Source organism: Mauremys mutica, chromosome 9 (genome assembly GCF_020497125.1).
Source record: "Mauremys mutica isolate MM-2020 ecotype Southern chromosome 9, ASM2049712v1, whole genome shotgun sequence".
Lineage (NCBI taxonomy): Eukaryota > Metazoa > Chordata > Testudines > Geoemydidae > Mauremys > Mauremys mutica.
This window is the reverse complement of record NC_059080.1, coordinates 59,563,621-59,584,667: the sequence shown is the minus strand read 5'-3', so window position 1 is coordinate 59,584,667 and position 21,047 is coordinate 59,563,621. Positions and strand designations below refer to the sequence as shown.

General features: G+C 40.9%; 1 protein-coding gene across 2 annotated transcripts in view; it reads right to left on the bottom strand.

Moving 5' to 3' along the window:
* Positions 1-7,895: 7,895 nt before the first annotated feature.
* FAM168B (family with sequence similarity 168 member B) overlaps positions 7,896-21,047 on the bottom strand; it is a 38,864-nt gene continuing 25,712 nt past the window's right edge. For both annotated transcript variants that reach the window (XM_045030453.1, XM_045030452.1), the window contains exons 4-7: positions 20,156-20,298; positions 17,627-17,804; positions 15,941-16,066; positions 7,896-12,970 (exon numbers count right to left, since the gene is read on the bottom strand). In XM_045030453.1, the coding sequence (XP_044886388.1) occupies positions 15,954-16,066; positions 17,627-17,804; positions 20,156-20,298 (434 nt within the window). In that variant the 3' untranslated portion in view covers positions 7,896-12,970; positions 15,941-15,953. The remainder of the gene's footprint in view (positions 12,971-15,940; positions 16,067-17,626; positions 17,805-20,155; positions 20,299-21,047) is intronic.

The following is a 21,047-nucleotide window of genomic DNA, read 5'->3' as shown; positions in this document are numbered from 1 at the left end:
GATTAAAGTCAGAAATTTTTTCCTGCATTATTGGGTAAAGGTCAGAATGACACAATCATCCACATTCTCACGGTGAGTTTTATTTTCTCCTCCCACCCTGGAGCCTGATACTTGGAGCATCAAGGGGTTATCATTCAATTTACACTGCCAACATTAGAAAAAACTGGGGTGGAGGGGGGAAGTGTTTGTATATGCCCAGCAGATTTAAGATTATCTCCTTTCTTAACAGTGGGACATGTTTTCTAGTGTATCAGCAACAGTTCAGTGGAACAGAGTAGCTTTTTCTTCAAGCAGTCACCAATGATTATTTAACATAGGGGAAGGGGAAAAGTGATATGAACAATTATGTTGACAATTATGCCCAAGAAGAACAAGCCACGGCTTTTGATGGTTGTTGTTTGTATTGCAGTAGCACCTAGAGGCCAGGACCAGATTGTGCTAGGCACTTTATAAACATAACAAGAATTTTGGCAATTCCAGCAGGGACCTAGGGCTAGTCTTTCTCCTCCAGAGATGAGCCTAGCACCTTTGCAAACGTAGAAATCTGTAGTTTCACATGCCAGTCCTATCTGGACAGGAGCGCCTGTCTTTAATATCAGTGGCCCATTCAAGATTGCAGACCAAAGACTGCAGAGCAAAGAGTCTACTCGTCCACGTACTGCAAAACTGGGTTACTCACTTGAGAAAGATAAGAGGGATTTGGCCTGGCTTAGAATTTTTCTGAGCTGTTATCTTGGGAAAACGCCATCTGTTTTTTAGTGAGAAAATTCAATGTGCTCACCAAGTGGGAACTCCCTGTCAGACGCTACAGGAAAAATATGCATTAATATTAGAGTACAACTGGTCCAGACTTTACTTATGGTGGAGGGGAGGAGGGGGAATGGTTTAAATGTATGAATTGGTTAAAAGACTGCATGAGAAGTTCTTGAAGTAGCCAGTGTAATGTGGACTTTGTGTGGTTACCAAGAAATCTCTCTTCTGTTTAGAACATATAACTGACTGATCTTCCCGCATCAGCTCACTAGCTGGGAATAACAACTATGTGGTCTGAAAACGTTAGAGTAGGTGCTGGAGCCAGACTTAAGCTTCATGGTTCCATAGGTTCACCACAACTTTTGGAAGATGTAAGTTCGAATGAGACTTCCTACCAGAGCAAATGCAAAGAAAATAATGAACTGATGAATTTCCATGGCAAATAGGATCTGAACTTTTAGATGAATCTGCATAGTCTAAGTAGTGGAGCTTTTTGGTTTTGTGCTGCAGCTGAAAAACATGGAAAAGACTCTCCCTCCTTGTGCTCTTGTCGATTTTGAAAAGGCATATTCCCCATATGTAAAGAGGCGACCGTTCCAGTTGCTCAAGATGCATCATGCCGCAGTATTTGCATCCTATGAATTGTGACCTTGCGATGCAGCCAATTTTGATGATTCACGACACATTTAGATGTCCAGCTTGAGGCCCATTGGGCCTGTGACTTTGAGAAGTGCTTCACTTAATAATAGCTGTGGTGTCAGGAAGCCAGGCCCCAAGGGGTTAAGTTGGTCACTCAAGAATGGAGGTAAATAAAAGTAAGAGGCACTTTTCACTAACTTTTGTGACTTTGTAAGCAGAAATTTCCACTCCTGGTTTAGTAGTCTGGGGCGTTTGCCGTTACTCTATCCTCTCTGGAAAACTAAGGGTTTTAATTTTGCGAACTGAAGGAAAGTATTAGGGCCTGAGGTTGCCCCCACTGAATTGCTGTTCGGTGGCAGCAGAATTAGATCCTTTACTAGCAGTAGAATTAAGTATGTATGGCAAATCACTGTTAGTGGGTTATATTTTCAGTGAAACATCCATTATATGATTGCCTGGGATTCACATTTTTGTTTTAATTAAAACAATCTGATCCCGTGAAATAGATTGCTTTGTGCCAGGGCTAACACAAATATCAAAGTGCTAACACATCTCATTTTACCATGTTGTTGCAACTACCTCTGTTTGCATTGCTGTCTTGGCAAGCTCAGCCACATGCCTGCTAATGAGGATTATTGCATCATGTTAAATGTTTGAACAGGGAGTGTGAGATTGCAATAACTTTTAGTGCCCTAAGAACAGCCCTTTCTGCTCATATTTCTGCTTTAAACACTCAGGTCTAATCCTGCAGCCCCTCCTCACTATTTGCCCAATGGAACCTAATGGGACTAAATATAATTATTCCAACTCAAAGATGGTCCCTGCCAGAGTATGCAGTGCTAAGCGGGGCTGCAGGATCAGGCAGTTCGTAAGTCATGGATTAAAGAATAAACTCTTGAGTTGATAGATTTTAATTAAAAAATGTTAAGTGTTTGGGACACCCATGTGAGATGCAATGCTTTATTTACCTAGTTGGGGGAAAATCAATTCCTCAAAGCAGCAGAGAGAAAATCAGTGCAACTCATTTCAGTCACCACTTGCTGCAACTCTGCTATTTCATAATTTCATTCCAAAGTGAACCAAAAACATTACTTGGCAGGAACCAAAGTGTCCATATCTGCATTTCCATCACATGCTGCTTCAGAGGACTGCTGTGTACAGGTTCTGGTTTTTTGGGGTGGGGTTTGTGTACAGCATATTTAAAGAGTACGTTTCTGAGCCACAAACTCTATTTCACTTGTGTTTTCTGTGTTAGCTGCTGCATAATTTCAGACTCAAGAGAAGCAAAAGAATAGCGTAGCTGAAGTTGTGTATCTTAGTTTGAACCCCCCCCGCTAGTGTAGCCCAGGCTTAACAGGCAAACAGGAATCCAGCTGCCCCCCACAGCTAGTTCCAGAAGGACATGGTTTCATTTGCCCACTAATTCCTCTTTCCATGCAAAGATGTGCCACTTCAGCAACCTAACCCATAACATGACTATTTGAAGCTAGCAGGAGGCGTTAATCATGACACTACAGTATTACAAGGAACCAAGGAAGATCACGTAGCACTCTGGGGAAAGCTCCTGGTCAAAGCTCACAATGCCATTTATCCTCTTAAATCCCTCTTTGCCTCGTACCCCCTCTTCTGGAATGCCTTCAAATCACTCTTGGGTGGGAGCAGCTAGCTCAGTGCTGGTTGTGGTTGCAGCTTTCCTGCTAAATTCTCTCTTTATCTCAGCCACTCAACCTACCCCCTTCCTGTCTGTCTGTTTCAGGCATCTGTTTGCCATGCAGCCCGGGAGAGCTATCTGTCTGCACAGTGGGCCCCAGCCCTCAACTGTGTTTTTTTTGTAGCTAATACTGGAATGTAAAACAATGCCTGAAGGTTTATTGTATACCCAACAAAAGGTTAAACTCCCTAAGAATGATTATGTGCCAAATCCACCCACACAACAAGCCCTTGAAAGCAAGAAAGGTACAAGCTGAGGGAGCCTATGATAACAACTACACATTGATTAACTAGTATGGGGCCTGGTCTATGCTGAAAATTTAGCTCACCCAAGCTACATCGCTATATTCCCCCCCCTCCGCCCCGAGTGTCATAGTTAAGTCAACCTAACCCCTGGTCTAGCCTCAGCTAGGTTAACAGACCTAGTCCTCCATCCACCTAGCTACAGCTGCTCAGGAAGGTGGATTCATGACAGCAACAGACAAAACCCCTTCCATTGATGCTGGCAGCAGCTACACTATGGTACACTACAGTGGCATAGCTGTAGCTGTAGCACGTGGAGCGTAGAGCTGGTCTTGGTGACACACTCACCTGCACCAGGCGCGCCCTTTCTCCTCCCCTGTACTGCCCTGCACACAATATACACACCCAGTTCATCCAACCCTGACCTCAGCAATATTAACATTTGTGCACTAGCGCATCCAATGCCTTATGTGGTCATGGGGAAATTAGGTGGTAAGTTTGCTTCAATTGACTGCAGCATTGTCCAAGCCTTTGTTTTTCTCGCCTGGCCATTACAATCACGAGAATTCCTGTGTTAGCATCAGCTTTAGGCCGTGAGGGTGGCTCTGTACCTGACTGCATCCTAGTGCTATAGAAAGTCTCCTGCTGCTATTTCTGCATTCAGAAGACTCAGTCTCACTGCTTGCTCCATCAGTGTAGTACAGGGATTTGAACCAAAGCATAAGTGAGAGGAGGGCAGGGGGTGGCTCCAAGCACCAGCGCACCAAGCACGTGCCTGGGGTGGCAAGCCGCGGTGGGGGGGGGAGGGGCGGCCTGCCAGTCACAGTGAGGGCAGCATGCCTGCAGGAGGTCCGTCGGTCCCGCGGTTTCGGCAGAGATTTGGCAGCGGGTTCACCGAAGGCACGGACCCAGCGGACCTCCCGCAGGCATGCCGCCAAAAGCAGCCTGACTGCTGTGCTCGGGGTGGCAAAATACATAGCGCTGCCCCTGGCGGAGGAGTAAAGATTGGAAGTTACTGCTCCATCAGTTTAGTCTCTTTCTCAGCCCATGCAAGCAAGTGCCTTCAGGGAGAAGATGCTTCTTTTTATAAGCAAGTATGTTTATTAGGTTTCTTAGCCTATAAAGTGTCTGGTACCTTTACCAACAGCCTTATGTCTCTCTCCTCTGGTCCAGAAAGCAGCAAGCTACTACAAATGGCTGCAGAATGGCTGAAGGTAAGAGTCCAAACCAAGCAACAGGGTGACGGATATGCTTTCAGCAGTTAGTTAACTGCATGACTTGGCAGCCTCACATTTTTCAGGTCCACTTTGTTTGGCAACATTCAGTTGGCCAAATAATAATAGCTGTAGCTGACAAGTTTGATTCACCCGTCACCAACAGGCCAGCAATACCCATCATGACAATACAGGTAGCCGTGAAGCTTCTTATAACTACCAGAGACCTCTATTGTGTAAATGCTTCTCTTCCATTACATCTGAAGCAGCATAGCTAATGGCTTGATGTGACCCTGAGATAGGCCAACAAAAGCATCACACTTGTTGTGCTTGGATGTGGGCTATCTTGCTACCCGTGTGCAAGGTGTAGCTACTATATCAAGACTTAGCACCTTCATTTATTACAGCTGAAGCCTCTCAGGGAACTAACTGTTCAGGCCTTTTGTTTCCACTTTTCTTTCAGGTTTTACAAAAGCTACTACTTGGTTTTTACCAATTTTTACCCAAAGTTTGGACCGGTCAAGTAAGTGAAGATATTATGTTAAGATAGGTGTGTTTTGGTTAATAAATTAGCTTAAATGTAAATGTGAGGCTATGTCTTAGGCTAAGGCAATGTAGTAGAAGCTACACACATGCATGTGCATATATGTACTGTGAAAGGCTGGGTAGATGCAGGACTGGGAGTGATTTTTATTATGATTATTACAATTTTTGCATTTTTGTCCTAAATAGACCTTTATTTCTTTAAATTACACTGTGCCATGAATCCATTGCACAATCAATTGGCTCCAGCAGCTGTTCTCACAAAGTGTGCGTCTCTGGGTGGAGAAGGCTGGCATTTCAGTTCAAATCAAGCGCTTTTTCTTTGCTTCCTTTTTCTTCCTTTCATTTTCTTTGAGCGGTATGTCAGCCCTAGAATGATAAAGACCCTTTTCCCTATAAGCTGAGAAGGGGTTACCTCAGGTCAATTAGGGATACCTGAGTCCAATTAAGGGCTGCCTGAAATCTTTAAAAACCCCTCTTCTGGTGTGGGAGGGAATGACAAGCTGCTGCAGGGCTAACAGTAGGGTGAGAGGCTGCTACTCTCCAAGGTGGAAACAACCAAACTGACTGCCTGTTTAGGGGAAAGACTGACACCCGGGAACAACAACAGGACAACACCTCTCCACCTGCCCAGGGAAAGGTATCCCCCTTTGTTTGTAAATTGGTTTCTTTTTGTTTGCTGGAGAAGCAGTCCTTGGGCTTGCCCTGGGGCCTACCTTGAAAATACTGATAAGAGAGAACAGAGGGGGAAGCCCAACATAGGTCAGAATGGGGCAGATTTACCCCAGAACCCTCCACAGCCAACGGGGGAAGTGCTAAGCCCAGTGAGACCGAGGTGGTGCCTTGCCACAGTCCATACTGTTAATGGACTGTACAGTCCATTAAATAAGCAACAGCATCAACCTGCTTTTACTTTCAGTACTTTTTTCTCTGTGTTGCTTTTTTCTGTCCTCCTGTTCCCTAATATTTACCCAGGAAATACATTTAGTTTTTGAACAGATTTTCACCTATTTTTTCATTTTTGTAACAAACACCCATAAATTCCCAGAAAATTTTAAAAATAAAAACAGAGAACAGTGGGCCTTGCTCCTAGTGAATACCTCCCCTCTGAAACCACTACAAACCAAGAAGCAAAGGCAGTGATTGTTCGCAGGAGTGGTCACCTCCCCGTTAGCAGACTTGTCCATCATCTTGGCAGCTGGGGATAAGGATCTCAAAGGGAGGCATACATTTTTACTGCCTATTGGAAAATTTAAACCCCAAAGGTTCTTGCCCTACTGCTAGTGATCGCTATCCTAGCAGTTTTCAGACTGCTTTTTTCATTGACTGCTATCCAAGCTGCACAGAGATGTTTCTAGAATGTTGAAGGCTCTTAATATATTTAAACCTCAGCCAAAAAATGGATTTTCCTACCCTAGCCATTACCAGGGGGAGAGGGGAAGGAGGAAGAGAATCCTTTGCACTAAAGTGTTTGTAAATTATATGAGATGGAGGAATTAGTATAATTGCACATCACCGCCTCCCCCAACTCCAAATACAATTCAGGTTGTGGTAGTTTTGTGAAGGGTTTGTCTTCACTAGTTTTTCCTCTCTCGAGTTAACTGACAATTAACTCAATGCTGTTAATGTTTGTAAAAACTAGTGTGGACACTCCACACGACCACCCAAACATTTGTAGTTTACCCTATCCATTGGCAATCAATTGACTGGAGGTAAAAACTCATCAAGAAACATCCTAGAAGTTAAATGCCCAGCCACAGATGGGGGGGTTTGGGCTGGTTGATAACTGCAAAAGTACATAATGAAACAGGGAACCCTATGCAATTTCAAAGTCCAGACAACTTACACTTGCAGTAACATTTCCATGATGTCGTACTACCTTCCTGTCTTTCTTCAAATACATGTTGCTCTGATGGAGTATTACCAAACTATTTCAGGTCAGAAACCTAAAATAAATACTGATCCTCTTGTATGAAACATTACACCCCAAAGTCATAATGTTCATTTCACTCTGTCTTGCTTCCTGGCCATGAACTGAGGAATGTTTACAGCCACCTGCCCTCTAAAGGAAAAAGGACTAGACTAGCTGTCTTTATCACTCCTACACATGAATTTGCTTGTGTGGAAAGCCCAAGAGAATAACCTAATTAATCCTAAACTTCCTCCTACTCAAGGCTTGTTGCCTTTCTTTAAGAGATCACTGAATCTCAGACACAAAACAAACACTAAGGCATTGTGAAAATGCATGTGCATGTCATTGGTTCCACTGAGTTATAGAGTATAATGAAAATGTGTAACTGTAAGGACTCAATTGTACCAGTAAGGCAGAGATGTCAAAGGGGATGACATGGAGCTACACCATCCCTGCTTTTAGAGAGCAGTTTATTCCCACTCTGCTAAGTGAAGCACTCCATTGTTTCTGGTGGCAGGGCAGATTTCTCTCTTCTGTACCCAGGCCCCTTTTGGCACCAGGCACACCCAGGGCTGAAATTAGGGAGCAGTACCTGCAATTGTGGGTAGCCCTTGGCAGACTACAGACCAAATTACTCTGGACCCACCTGGATAGCTAGAATTCTAGTAGGGATTCTATTAATTTAAGCCACCACAAGAGTTTATTTGTATAAGTGTAGCTAACTGATAGAAGGGAAGAGAATATTCAGCTAATCAGTTAAGTACAGTAACCAGCAAATTGATAAGGAAGTTATTCTAACATGTTACATTTGTTACGCTGTCAGTCAGCAATAATAAAAATGTGACCAGCGTTATTAAAAATAAGATAGCAAGAGACCATAATAAGCAACACAAGTCAATCTTTATTGAAAACTGAAGTATTAATACATAACAATTCTTGTTACAATAAACGTGCTTTTAAGAATTTAAATCTGAGCTCATCTACTCGTTGGATTGCATAAAAATAAAAAAGTATGAATTTACACATAATTGAACTGGCTCAGAATGGAATCTCCACTCCTTTGTGTGTTGATGCAATAGTTCAATGCAGAAGTGAGTGATGCTTTAAAACTTATTCTGGAAGACAACATTTACCTAAACTTAAAAAAGTACCAATATAACTGCTTGTAAGACAGTTTAAAAAAAAAGTCATAAAAAAGGAAACCTGTGCCTATTTTGTAACAAACACGGCGAACTATTACTGGGGCCTCTTGTACTTCTGTTGCATGCACTCACCCCCCTTTTTTTTTCCCTTCCCCAAACCGTAGATGAGGGCAGCCAATAATAGCACTACAATAAAAAAAAAATCAAACAAATCCATTCTACTTGAAACAAGTCTGTACAGCAGCCAGCTAAAGAAGCTTTCCCAGTTTGCCTGTTAAGCCCCAAAAGTCACAACAGGCCTGGGAAAGTCAAGTTCATTTTTTTGATGTTGGAGCTTCAGGCTATAAACTGTCCAGAATATCTGATATTACAAGTGGACTCAACACTGTGGTAGTCCGATCATTCCAAATGTGACATTCAAGAGACAAGGGAAGAGGTTTCTCTCTCCCAATTAAGCATTGTTCCTCCTCCATGCCAGCCTCCTCCTCCCCTCAACACTAGTGGCCTCATCACATCTCATCTCCTCCCTACACACTCACAGGGTAAACAGCACCTGCTGGAAAGTCCAGTAGCTTAGAAGAGGAAATCTTTGAACAGGCTTGAACATTCTGAATGAGGCATGTTAGTGAGAAATGATCCTACCTCACTGCACTGTTTTCCTTATTAACATTCCCAACTGTGTACAAAAGGCTTACAGTGAGTAAAACTTATCTGCTTAATGCTTCCTTAATTAGAAATACATGGACAAGTTTAATTCTTCCTTGTTTTCTAAAAGGTTTTCCATTAACAGAATGCATTTTAAACTGGGGATTAATGGATTGTTTCAAACCTCCACAGATTGTAAATTATCCTATGGTGACACCTGCTGGAGAAGAGTGGGCATACAATGTGTGTATTTTCTGAAGACACAGGCCCAAGCTTCTTTCTCTGGTTAGTTTCAAGTTATGCAAATAATAATCAGGACATCTGTCCTCTCTTCCCAGAAGTTTAACTCAAGTATCACCTCACTGTTTCTGTGCCTATAAGTGAAGGTTTCACATACAAGGTATTTTCTATTCTCTTATATGGTCTTAAACCTACAGTTAATGATGATGTCAAAAGACTGCCGCATTTCTCCATTCTGGTAAAATTAACATGTTTAAGGCCAAAACTAATGGTATCCACTACTGTGTCCAAGCACTGGGGGAGCTATTCTGAGTCAAAATTCTGAACTTTTTTTGGCTCTGATACTGTACGTGGCCTATTCTCTCTGTAGACATTAAGCTAGATTGCTCTGAAAGACTAATCAATGTGGAGTACCCTGTTATACATATCTGTACCATGAACTATAAGTCAGAAAACACTAAGACATGGTTGTACTTACGGGGCTTTCCAGTGGGTGAGGTGGCAGGAGGAAGGACTTCAACTGAATCCCAAATAATGAACTTTTGTCATCTATCGCTGAATCTAAGCCTTTAACTTGCATAGTACACTCAAAAAGCAATTCTGTACGTCTTCTAAAACTTCAACAGGAAATGGTTGGTTAAAATAAGTTTATAAACAAGATTTAAAATAATGAAGTGGTTCTATTTCCTTCCTATTGGTTGGTTAATAACCACACTACAGATTAGGGCTACCAGCTTCTGATGCCAGTTATTTAGCCATTTTCAAGAATATGACTTGATTTCATTGCTACATTTAAGAGACGCAATCAGATGTTACCAACACAGGGAACTCCTCAGCCTGAACAATACTTTTTTTAAATGCAACACTTGAAGTTAGAGCCTGAATTGATGTGGGACTTCTCTTCTATTATTGCTGTAATAACTGTCTTCAATTACAGGTTTAAAGTAGTAAAACCTACTACTAGAATTTTTATTCTATTATATGAAGCTGCCATAAGTTTCAGAGAAGCTTGATTTGAACTGGTTTCTACTGCAGTAGAGCCCCTTTCACTTTCTTGACAGCTCCAATGCAGCCACGTACTGTGTCTATGTCTGTGTGTGTAAAGCTATACAGGGAATGTAATAGAAAAATCAGGAGAGAATGTTTCATAAGACCCCCACTGTGTAATGTATGATTTTTATCCCAGTTTCATATCCATGCTTTCCACTATTTGCAACAAAATGCCATTAAGATAGTTTATATACACACCGCCCCCTCCCCCACCACTGTGCTTTTGGTTACTCCCTTAAACAAACTACTGGAGAACAGCTCAAACCTCCCATTAGTTTATATCACATCTGGAAGGTGCAATACCTTTTGCAAGAAAAAAGGTACAATTTCCCCTTTGTAGATGAATCCCATAATGCAACTTAGAAAAAAGTGCTCAAGCGAGACTCCCTAAATGTTATGGAATAGTACTATTAGGAGACAACAATTCCAAGGAAACATTTAGGAATCTGAAGTCAGAGCAAATATATAGGACTTTATATTCTTTCCATAACTATTTATCTAACAAAGCATTCATGAAAGTTCTCTCCTAGGGTTTCAAAGCTTTGTTATCGCTGGGAAACAAGAGGGAGACAGCAAAGCTTAAAACTTGTTCTCTATAGCTTCTCCCCAAGACAGCATTGTTTCACACCTCACAACAATTTTTATTAAAAACATACAAAGACAATGAAACTCTCTCTCTAAACTAGCTAAACTGCATTAATGTTCACTACAGCCTCTGAACACTTGACCAGTCAATGCTGCAAACCTACTACACAAATGGAATTGTTAAACAGACTTGAACAAAGCAGTACAGATTCAGATGGTTTGTTTGGGGTAATTCTCTGCTCCATATACAAATTTATGGAAATCCTTAAGCTGTAGTAAGTGCTCATGAGTAAGTTTTAAAGTACTTATAGTTAACACCATAGTTATGTTGAAGGCATTAGCAATAAGGGGTAGTCTGTTTACAGTGATCCATGCAAAATAATCCTAAACTTTATAAAAAAAATGGAAGTAAAAAAATACGAAGAGTGCTTATTGTAAAAAATAGTTACTGAAGACTCTAACCTCTAATGGGCATTCAGGTGCATACGCCTCCCACCAGGGTAGAATATGGGAATGGCAGCATTAAATCAGCACTGATGCTACCCTGAAGTAGCTGCCAAACCTGTAGAAGGAGCAGACCACCTCAACACAAAGCCCAAGTCGATACACAACTTTAAAAAAAAATTACTTTTGGATGGAAATTAGACTACAAACACTACAGCATGACATACCTCTATGTAAACTCTTAAAAGGGAACAACATTTTATAACCATTTACCGCATAATTTATTGCGGGCAGAATGTATCTGGAAAAAAATTGCATCTTACTGAAATCATAAATCAGTCAGGTTTCAGAAAAACCTTGATTTTGTTGTGCAATATTCAAATTTAAAAATTTAAAATCTTTCCCATAATGATTTTGGTATACAAATGGGTTCCAAGGCTAGCCCTTTATCCCCACAGCATTTGCTTTGAGGTACTTTTTAAAAATTGAAGCTGCGAGCAAGAATACCAGAAATTACTCATTGCAATGAAACACTAATCTGCAGTCAGTCAGTCTTAATTTGCATGCTTTCCAAGTGCAATTTAAGAGGTAAAAGAAGGAAAACCTAACAAGTACATCAACAATTTTGTAACCAATGAATGACTCCTACTATGATTTTTTTTTTAAAGGAATCTCTACATTCTAACAGCCCTGCTATACTGCACCCATAAACCACACTGCATGTAATATAAGCTAAAAGGAAATTGTGTTAAAATGGTTTGTTCCCCTTTAATACACTTAACAAGCACACAAACTTTCTTCAGGATAACATGTAGTTTAACTCCTCCTGTTGGTTGCAGAAAACCCTAGCATTTCTTAAGTATTAGAAAAGCAAGCTGCGTCAACTGCACATACATTTTCAGCTGATTAGAACATTCTTTAGGAAAAAACAGATTTCCTGGACTGGAGCCAAAGAAAATTTGATTCTATCACCATGTATTTTTTCCAGGAGCCAGAATTCATTTTATATATACATATATGGTGTTACCGCCTCGTCTAATGGCGCAGATTTACCTTAAGGATGGGGGCAGCTTGGAAGGCTGCTTTACTCACATTTTTCATTAACTGGCCACACAAAACTTCATTTATCATTTCATTTTGATCCTTAAGAATGTCTGCGTAACACTGCATCCATATAATAGAAATGAAAGGGTAAATGTGGTAAACTAATTCTGTGCAGGATTTCTACAGCTCATCAGACTATTTCCAGTCACTCCAATTTGCGTTAGCTGAATTTAATTAGAAAGGAATACATCACTTAAATAATTTTTTCCCCCTTTTAACTGGCAACTCCATCAACCCAAAAAGGTTGAAGCAGTTATCTGATGTATATTATGGTATTATATAAAGAAATTCACTTTCACAATTCTACCTTTTAAGACCTTGCATATGTTACAACAGTGCATTAGTGATACAAGTTGTAAAATACTTTTCGGTTCCTTTGGATTTTGCATATGGTTTTTGCATCAGTCACTGCATGAGCAAGCTTTGTTTCTTTTGTTGCCTTTTTTTTTAAACATGCATTCAACTAGATATGGATCAGAATAAGTTTATACTCCCTTTTTTATCATTATAATTAGCTAAAAAATTGCAAGACAGTCCACAAAACAGGATTTGCTTTAAGACTAACTGCTGGAGTTCCAAGATGTAAGATATGCAGCACTGGAAAATCTTCAGTGATCTGGAATTAGTAGTGTTTAGCAAAGTGTTGAAAGCATTCAGAAGAAAGTAAGTCCCGGTTGGAGGCATGAGGGCTTCAGCACCAACTTTTAAACCTCAATTACTTGATTGCATATCTCCCATCTTCAAACCTACATTCAGAGAGAAAGAGGCAAGATAGATACTCATAACTATGTTTTACTTTAACCAAGTTACCTCCCAGAATCTAGTTTAGTGCTGCAAGCTCTACACTGTTATGCATTTAAAATAGACTGATTTTTTTTAAAGGCATAAACTATAACCTAATGCTACTTTGTAGCAGTTATGCTGTAAACCCACCATCCACTCACAGCCCCTTAAGTCACCAACTGGGGTGAATCGGGGGACAGCAGCTTTTATTACTAGAATAGCTTACGTTGACTAGACTTTTTTTTAAAAGGTCACTGACAAAGTATTTGATTCAAAAAAATATTTGTTAGCTTTTGAATTTTCCCACTGAGGAATTTGTAGCACAGTCAAGTACTTCATACTTCACTGCAGCAATCCTGAACACAAGGCCCTTTGTTTTCCTCACACACCCAACATCCACTGAGGTGTTATTTTTAAAGTAGTTTTGGCAGTGATGAGATTTTCCTACAAATTTCATACCCCAAATTCTGCCTCAAATGCTATTTATAACATGATTGCTGGCACAGATTATGTTACAAAAAAGGACTAAGTTTTAGGAAGCAAATCCCTCACTGACATTTCACGGACTTCACAAGCAAAAGAGAACAGACATTCCAGATTTGCCAAAATCCAAATAAAAATGGGTAACTGCTCCAAATGCAGGCAGTTTTTAATACCACCACTGAAGTGTTTTAAGTCAAAGCATAATACTTTTCCTTCACATCTCATTTGAAGAAAGCCTTTAATACTTAGCAACTAATAAAGCACTGAGCAACTGAAGAAATTATCTTAAGAAAATCCATAGTTACTTCATTCCAAATATATCAGTTTTAGTAATAAGATGTTTACAAATAAACCTGTGCACGCACTCTGTTTCATACGAACGACACTCCCTTCAGATAAGCTTATACTGGTGAAGTTTAACAATCATCCCACTGCGCTATTGCAGAAATTATGTTGGTGACATGACCTAGTGGCTATAATGCTGGCCTGGAATCACAACTTATCATGCAAAAAGCCACATATATAGGTCAGCAGAGCTCAGTGCTAGTCCCTGCTCTGCCAATTGTCTATTGTGGAACCCTAGAAAAGTCACTTTACTTCTTTGCCTCAGAAGAACAGTACACAGGAAAGCATAAAATAAGATTTGCAGATGAAAAATGCTAGATGAGAGTTTATTATAATGGTCCCAATCCTATAGCTTACTCCAGCAAGGTTTCCACTGATGTCACTGGAAACTTTATGCAAGCAAGGGTTACAGAATCAGTCCCACTGCACTAGCTGCATATTGAAAGGTTATAGGTGGACAATGTGTACGTTGTTATACGCAACTTATTAATCTTTAACAATTCTGCCCTTGTGGTCATGGCACATTGTCACTTTAAGTACACATATAATAGCATCTTTCAACTAAGAATATGCTATAAGTGCAAACCACTTCAGATATTTAAGCCAATACCACTGAGGGGGTAGTGATAGCGGTAGCTTCTTTTTACAGATGAGAACAGAGGAACAGATGTTAAATGCCTTGTTCAAAGGGCACACAATGAGCCTGTGGCAGAACCAGAACATATCAGTGACCTCCTGACTTCCAATCATAGAAATGGGCATGGAAAATAGGGGACAGTTAGATTTTATCTTAACTTGTTATAAACATTTAACAGAGCAATAAATGAAGGAAGCCAGTCTGATTCTGCTCTCACACTGGTTTTATAAACATGTAATTTACACTAGTGGAGTTACTCCTGATTTGCACTGGTGAAACCCGAGCAGAATCAGGCCTCCAAAAGAGTAAGAACAATAAGACATGTCAATTTTAAGCAGCACTCCCCACTGAAACTAAAAAAAAAAAAAAAAAAAAAAAAAAAAATATAATATGCTGGCTTCATAATTTAATTACATTGTTTTATCAGTAGAAATCTAGAGCAGATTTCACAAGTCTTTTTCTCTCCATGTGTAGTTTAAACTGTGCTACAGACTGTAATGATTTTTCCATGAAGACTGTAAACAGTTCAAATTTAAATTTAAACCCACCTGAATTTGGGTGATAGGAATTATCAGTTTCTTATGCTTACTAGTAAATGGCCTCTCTTTCTGGGAAATGTTCATCCATAAGGAAATATGAAGTGTTCCTTTATTTATACTGATCCAAATAGTCCCCTTAGGGTACGTCTATACTTACCTGCCGGGTCGACGCGTAGCGTTCGACTTCTCGGAGTTTGAACTATCGCGTCTAATCTAGACGCGATAGTTCGAACTCCGAACGCGCTCCCGTTGACTCCGGAACTCCACCACCGCGAACGGCGGTGGCAGAGTCGACGGGGGAGCCGCGGACTTTGATCCCGCGGCGTCTGGACGGGTGAGTACTTCGAACTAAGGTAGTTCAAGTTCAGCTACGCTATTCGCGTAGCTGAACTTGCGTACCTTAGTTCGACCCCCCCCTTAGTGTAGACCAGGCCTTATTTAAGCTGATCCAACATCCATGTTTTACATATTTTTTCCCCCACTCATGGATCAGTGTTGTTCAATTCAGGAATTGTCACAAAATTCAAATCACTGAGCAAACTAGCCTTTTTCCATACAGACCCCACAGGGCCTTGGATTCAGCAAACCTAACATTTCTACAGCTGTGCAAATTAAAATGCTGTATTTTGAGAAATAGATCATTTGGAATTCTATATGCAGGCACCAATGAGATGAATATGCAGAAAAAGGAAGTCTCATCAGAAGACAGACACATTGTGTTTAAAAAACATCCTTCCTCCTACACAACTTAATCAAAACGAACTGACATTTAGGCAAAATAGTCTACTTAAATCCCTATTCCCTGAATTGGCATATTGTAAAATTCCCCCAAGTATCTTAATGCCTGTGAAATCTCCATGAAAGAAGCTGCAGTCATGTAGTCATTTATATACAGGCCACTGTTTCAACTGTAGGCACTGGTAACTTACACTGCCAGAATAATCACCACTGTGGGGGCACATAGCTATAGGTTGGTGTTCCTGGAGCCCGATATGTGGGCATAGTAACTGGATGAGGGGCTACTGGAGTTGGAGAATGAGTTGTCAACAAAGTACCTAGGAGAAACAAAACATTGTTATATTAAATATTTTTCACAAATATGCCTTTCAACACTATTTAACAGTCATTTGGAAAACCAAAATTACATTAATCAGAACTTGTACATCTTTTGACATATACCAATATGAAACTTCTGTGAATCTGTATCTTAGCATTTTCAATTCCATCTACCTTCTTTCAAATGTTTATCAAAGTGCTCTTGTTGCATATTGTGTCCAACGCATTTTTAGATATTTTTTAAGTAGTGAATAACTACTGAGCAGCAGCTCCAGACCATAAGCACACATTATACACTGAAAAATACCTTTCCTCAGTTCTGAGCAGGCTGTGTGCTCTGTAGGAACACCTGATGCAAAAGAAAATTGACTAGGGTAAGTATAATTTAGTTCCTGTCAGTGCAAATGGGTTTTATAGACAAAGGGACTGTAGAAGGCAACAGACTGGGACTCCGGAATCCTAACAGTTTCCTTCTACAGCACTTCACGTACAAATTACTAATGTTTAGTTGCTGCTGCTTACCCCACACTCAAAAAAAGAAACTGGGAAAAATACAAAGGTAATGAAGAGAGCACACAGTGCTGGTCCTGAAAAAATATCCCCACCAGGGTTGTGGGATACCTGAGGTTAGAAATCTGAAATCTGTAGTTCAGTAATCCAGAAGACTACCATATAACACAATCATTAGTTCACCTTGGTTAGCCAATCTGAAAACTTTTAAGATATCGAAGAGCAGCAGTGGTGTGGGGAAAAATAGATATTTAAGCATCAACAGTGTAAAAAAACAGCATAACTCAAAATTCTGGGGAGAAGCACCCCAAGTGTATATTAATTCTGTACTAGAAACAGACTTGTTTCAGAGACATTTCATCAAAGACACCAATTTCTTCAGATTGACAAAGCTGCTCAAGTTCTAACATAGTTTAGGGATAATGCAGACAGGACCGCGTGTTCTGTAACTGTGTTGGGGAACGATATTACGACCTAGGTCTTAGTTATAGAACTATGTTGTTCTGATAACACTAAAAACACGTTAGAACATGGGCACCAGTAACTGAGAGTGAACTGTGCTGACCACAGTTGTACTTGCATTATGTCCAGGCCCTAAAACGTTCCCTCTGAAAGTGCAGCTTGGGAGTTGTTGGCAGTTCTGAGCAATGATTCTCTATCTGATTAACTAGACTGGAGAGTTCACTTAGCACTCAGCCTGGGAAAGAGAACTGTACCCTTTAATTCCCAAACCCCAAGTGACTAGAGGGACAAAAACCCCTCTTGATGCTCTCTTGGGCAGCACTGCAATTAGAATGCCACGTCAGATTTCCTATGCTGCTTCCTTGGCCTGATCCAGAGTACTAGGATTTTGTAGCTAGAATGGCTTAAAATTCATATACAAGCACATACATATCTCACATTAAACAAAACTAGTGGTTGTGGGAAACCTATAACTGCAGTACATTTCTGGTAAGGTCTTAACATGTAACACACCCATACTGTACAAGATGGACCACAAACCCAACCTGCACGTCATCAAAAAGTGTAAGCAATATAAATCAATCTACCTGCTGACATTGCCATAGTGGTTCCAGCCACCATTCCCATAGTCACACCATTTCCTCTTGGTGGTGGAATTGGAGCAGGATACATAGTTGCTGGCATGCCATTAGGCTGCACAACTGTGGTGTGATGGATTACGTGGGGTGGTGCTGCATATAAAGGCTGCGTGTAGTAAGTGCCTTGCTGTTGGAAAAGAAAATAAGTAAACCTACTAAGTATATTTTCACTATCACATGTACTGAAAGCAATAATTCAACCTTTGAGATGTTCGAGGGAGCAATGTGTTACTTCAGAAATAGGAGTCTGATGTATGTCAGGGACTGGAGACAGAATACTTAAACGCTGAAATAGAGAAACTAAAACTTCAGGGTTGAAAAATAGGGTTTTTCAGCTACTAACTACTGGTTGGGCAGCCAAAACCCTCAAATATAACCTCTCTCTAGAATTAAGCTGTTTTGACTCTTCCGCTGCATCTGGATTTTGTGTTTTTGCCCCCACCCCTCTCATGCCCTGGGGATCCTTCAAGGTTGCTCTCCCTCCCAATAAACCATGTGGCTGAGGATTGGGTGCATCTCCTTCCAGAATCAGAAGCCCTAAAAGGTTACTACAGTGCAACATGAAGTCTTCCCGCAAGGCCCAAGCAGACCACTTCAGAGTACTGCCAAGGGCAGCTCACTTTTTCTAGTCTTAGTTTTCATCTAGCCCTGCCCCAGCTCTTTCCTCCTTGCTTCTACTTCTAACCTCTCCATAGCATCACACTTAAGCCACTGTATCCTAGATACTTGTCTAGTGATGCAGAAGAGTGAAACTGATGCTATCATCAGTTTCATTATGCTGCTTCAGCTAGGCCATAGGGGAATTACTCTGTATGGAACATAGGGAAAAGGTAGGAGACAGCGGCGGCTCCAGGCACCAGCACTCCAAGCGCGTGCCTGGGGCGGCAAGCTGCGGGAGGCGCCCTGCCGGTCCCTGTGAGGGCAGCAGTCAGGCAGCTTTCGGTGGCTTGCCTGTGGGAGGTCCGCCAGACCCGCGGATTCGGCGGCAATTCGGCGGTGGGCATGCCGAATCCGTGAGACTGGCGGACCTCCCGCAGGCATGCCGCTGAAGCTGCGGGACTGGGGACCTCCCGCAGGCAAGCTGCCGAAGGCTGCCTGACTGCCATGCTTGGGGCAGCAAAAAAGCTAGAGCTGCCCCTGGTAGGAGAGACCTCTGTCTCTACCGCACACAGTGAACAATCACACTTCTGTTCCTGTTTTCACAATGGCACAGTAGGAGAAGTGAAGTGAAACCGACCAGGACAGCATCAGTGTGATCCTGCTATTCCTGCATAAAGGAGCAACACCAGCTGCCACAATCCTCTCATAGTGGCTGCCACAATCCTCTTTGAAGCAGGGGTTAAGAAATTAAGAAAAGGAGTGCCCGAAATTTAGTTTCCAAAGCCAGACACGGACACTTTTGCAATTTTACCTTAAGAGATTTGGAAGCTAACATGCTATTTTTACAAGTGACTTAGGCACTTAGACTCAAGTCTCACTGATTTTCAAGTTTCCAACTTAAATAATGTGACTTAAACACTTTTCAAAATTAGGTGACCTATTTAGATAACTAAAGCTAAAATTTTCAAATGTGCTGAACACAAGCTCACATGGACTTTAATGAGTCCCTCAACACCTTTAAAAAATAAGGCCATGTATTCAGATGTCTAAATCTGGACTCAGAAGCCTAATTTTAGGCACCCATTTTTTAGACTTAACTTTTGTGTACTAGTACAGAATCATACGACTGGAAGGGACCTCAAGAGGTCATCTAGTCCAGTCCCGTGGACTCATGCCAGGATTAACCCTGACAGGTGTTTGTCTAACCTGCTCTTAAAAGTCTCTAATGATGGAGATTCCACAACCTCTCTGGGCAATTTATTCTAGTGCTTAACCACCCAAATGGTTAAGAAGTTTTTCCTTATGTCCTTGGTGCAATTTAAACCTATTGCTTCTTGTCCTAATCTCAGAGGGTAAGGAGAATTATTTTTCTCATTCCTCCTAACAACCTTTTGTGTACTTGAAAACTGTTATGTCCCCTCTGTCTTTTCTTCTCCAGACTAAACAAACCCAGTTTGTTTGTTTTCAATCTTCCCTCATAGGTCATGTTTTCTAGACCTTTAATTGTTTTCGTTGCTCTTCTCTGGACTTTCTCCAATTTGTCCACATCTTTCATGCAATGTGACGCCCAGAACTGGACACAATATTCCAGTTGAGGCCCAAGCGGAGCAGAGTAGAGCAGAAGAATTACAAGGGAGAAGCCCATCACTGTGCACAAAATAAATTTACATAGGATCATATGCTGGACAGGCAATTAAGTTTTTTTTTAATATACATGAAGCATTTTGGTAACAAACCCTCAAAACATGTAGAAATAAGCAGTCATCTTTATTTCATGAAACAATGAAACACAACATTTAGAGTTTAAAAGTTTACAATGCATGCTGAAAGCAAGATACTATTTGAACTGGCACAAAACAGTTGAGCTTTACTTTTTACCTGTGCATATGGATTCTGCTGTGGATAGGCACTTCGAACCGGATACACAGCAGTCTGGTAGGGATTGGGTGATGAAGAATAAGGTGGCACTGCACCACTGGTGGGTGAACAGGATACTTTATATGGTGTTCCTGGTGTATAACCTGAAACAAAGGTAAGTCTGCTTTAAATGCCATAGGCAAGACAATGACCAGAGTACTGCATACTAAAGTTTGAGACTAATGTAACGGAAATTATTCTTAACCCTCATGTTTCACATTTATCTTATTCAGTATAATATATCATCAATACCTATGCACAAATTCTTAAAGGCATTAGTCACATAGGGACAGATATAGTCAGTAATACCTGACTGCCTGTCAATCAACTAATTCACATAACTCACCACTTTCCAATTTACTAATGAACTTAAGGAAGCTGCTTTCCTACAGAAGCCTAGATCCTCCTGGACTGAGTCAAGTACTCCAACAGAACAGAAGGAAGGCGGCAGAATGGAAGAGTAGTGCCAAATGTGGCCACACACTGATGTTAGGGAGAGGAAGGACGTAGTACAACACATTAGGCTTTTGGCATCTAGAAAACATATCTCAACTAGGATCTTTTTCAAGTCTACTCCATGCTATAACTCACATTTGTTATGACACTGATGAGAAGCTTGGCTCCACCATAATGGGTAGGTCTATTTTGATCAAAATGGCTTGGAATGCATTAAATGCTAACCAAGTTCCCAGCACACACCAATCATTATAATCAATGATCTCTTTGCAAAGGGGAAATTTCTGCAGAAAACTATGCAATGGCAGAACTATCCTACTCTACAGGTTAGAACTATTTTAAATGCTTTGAAGAGCTTCTCAAACATTTTGGAGAGGTGCAGTGACACCTCCCGCTT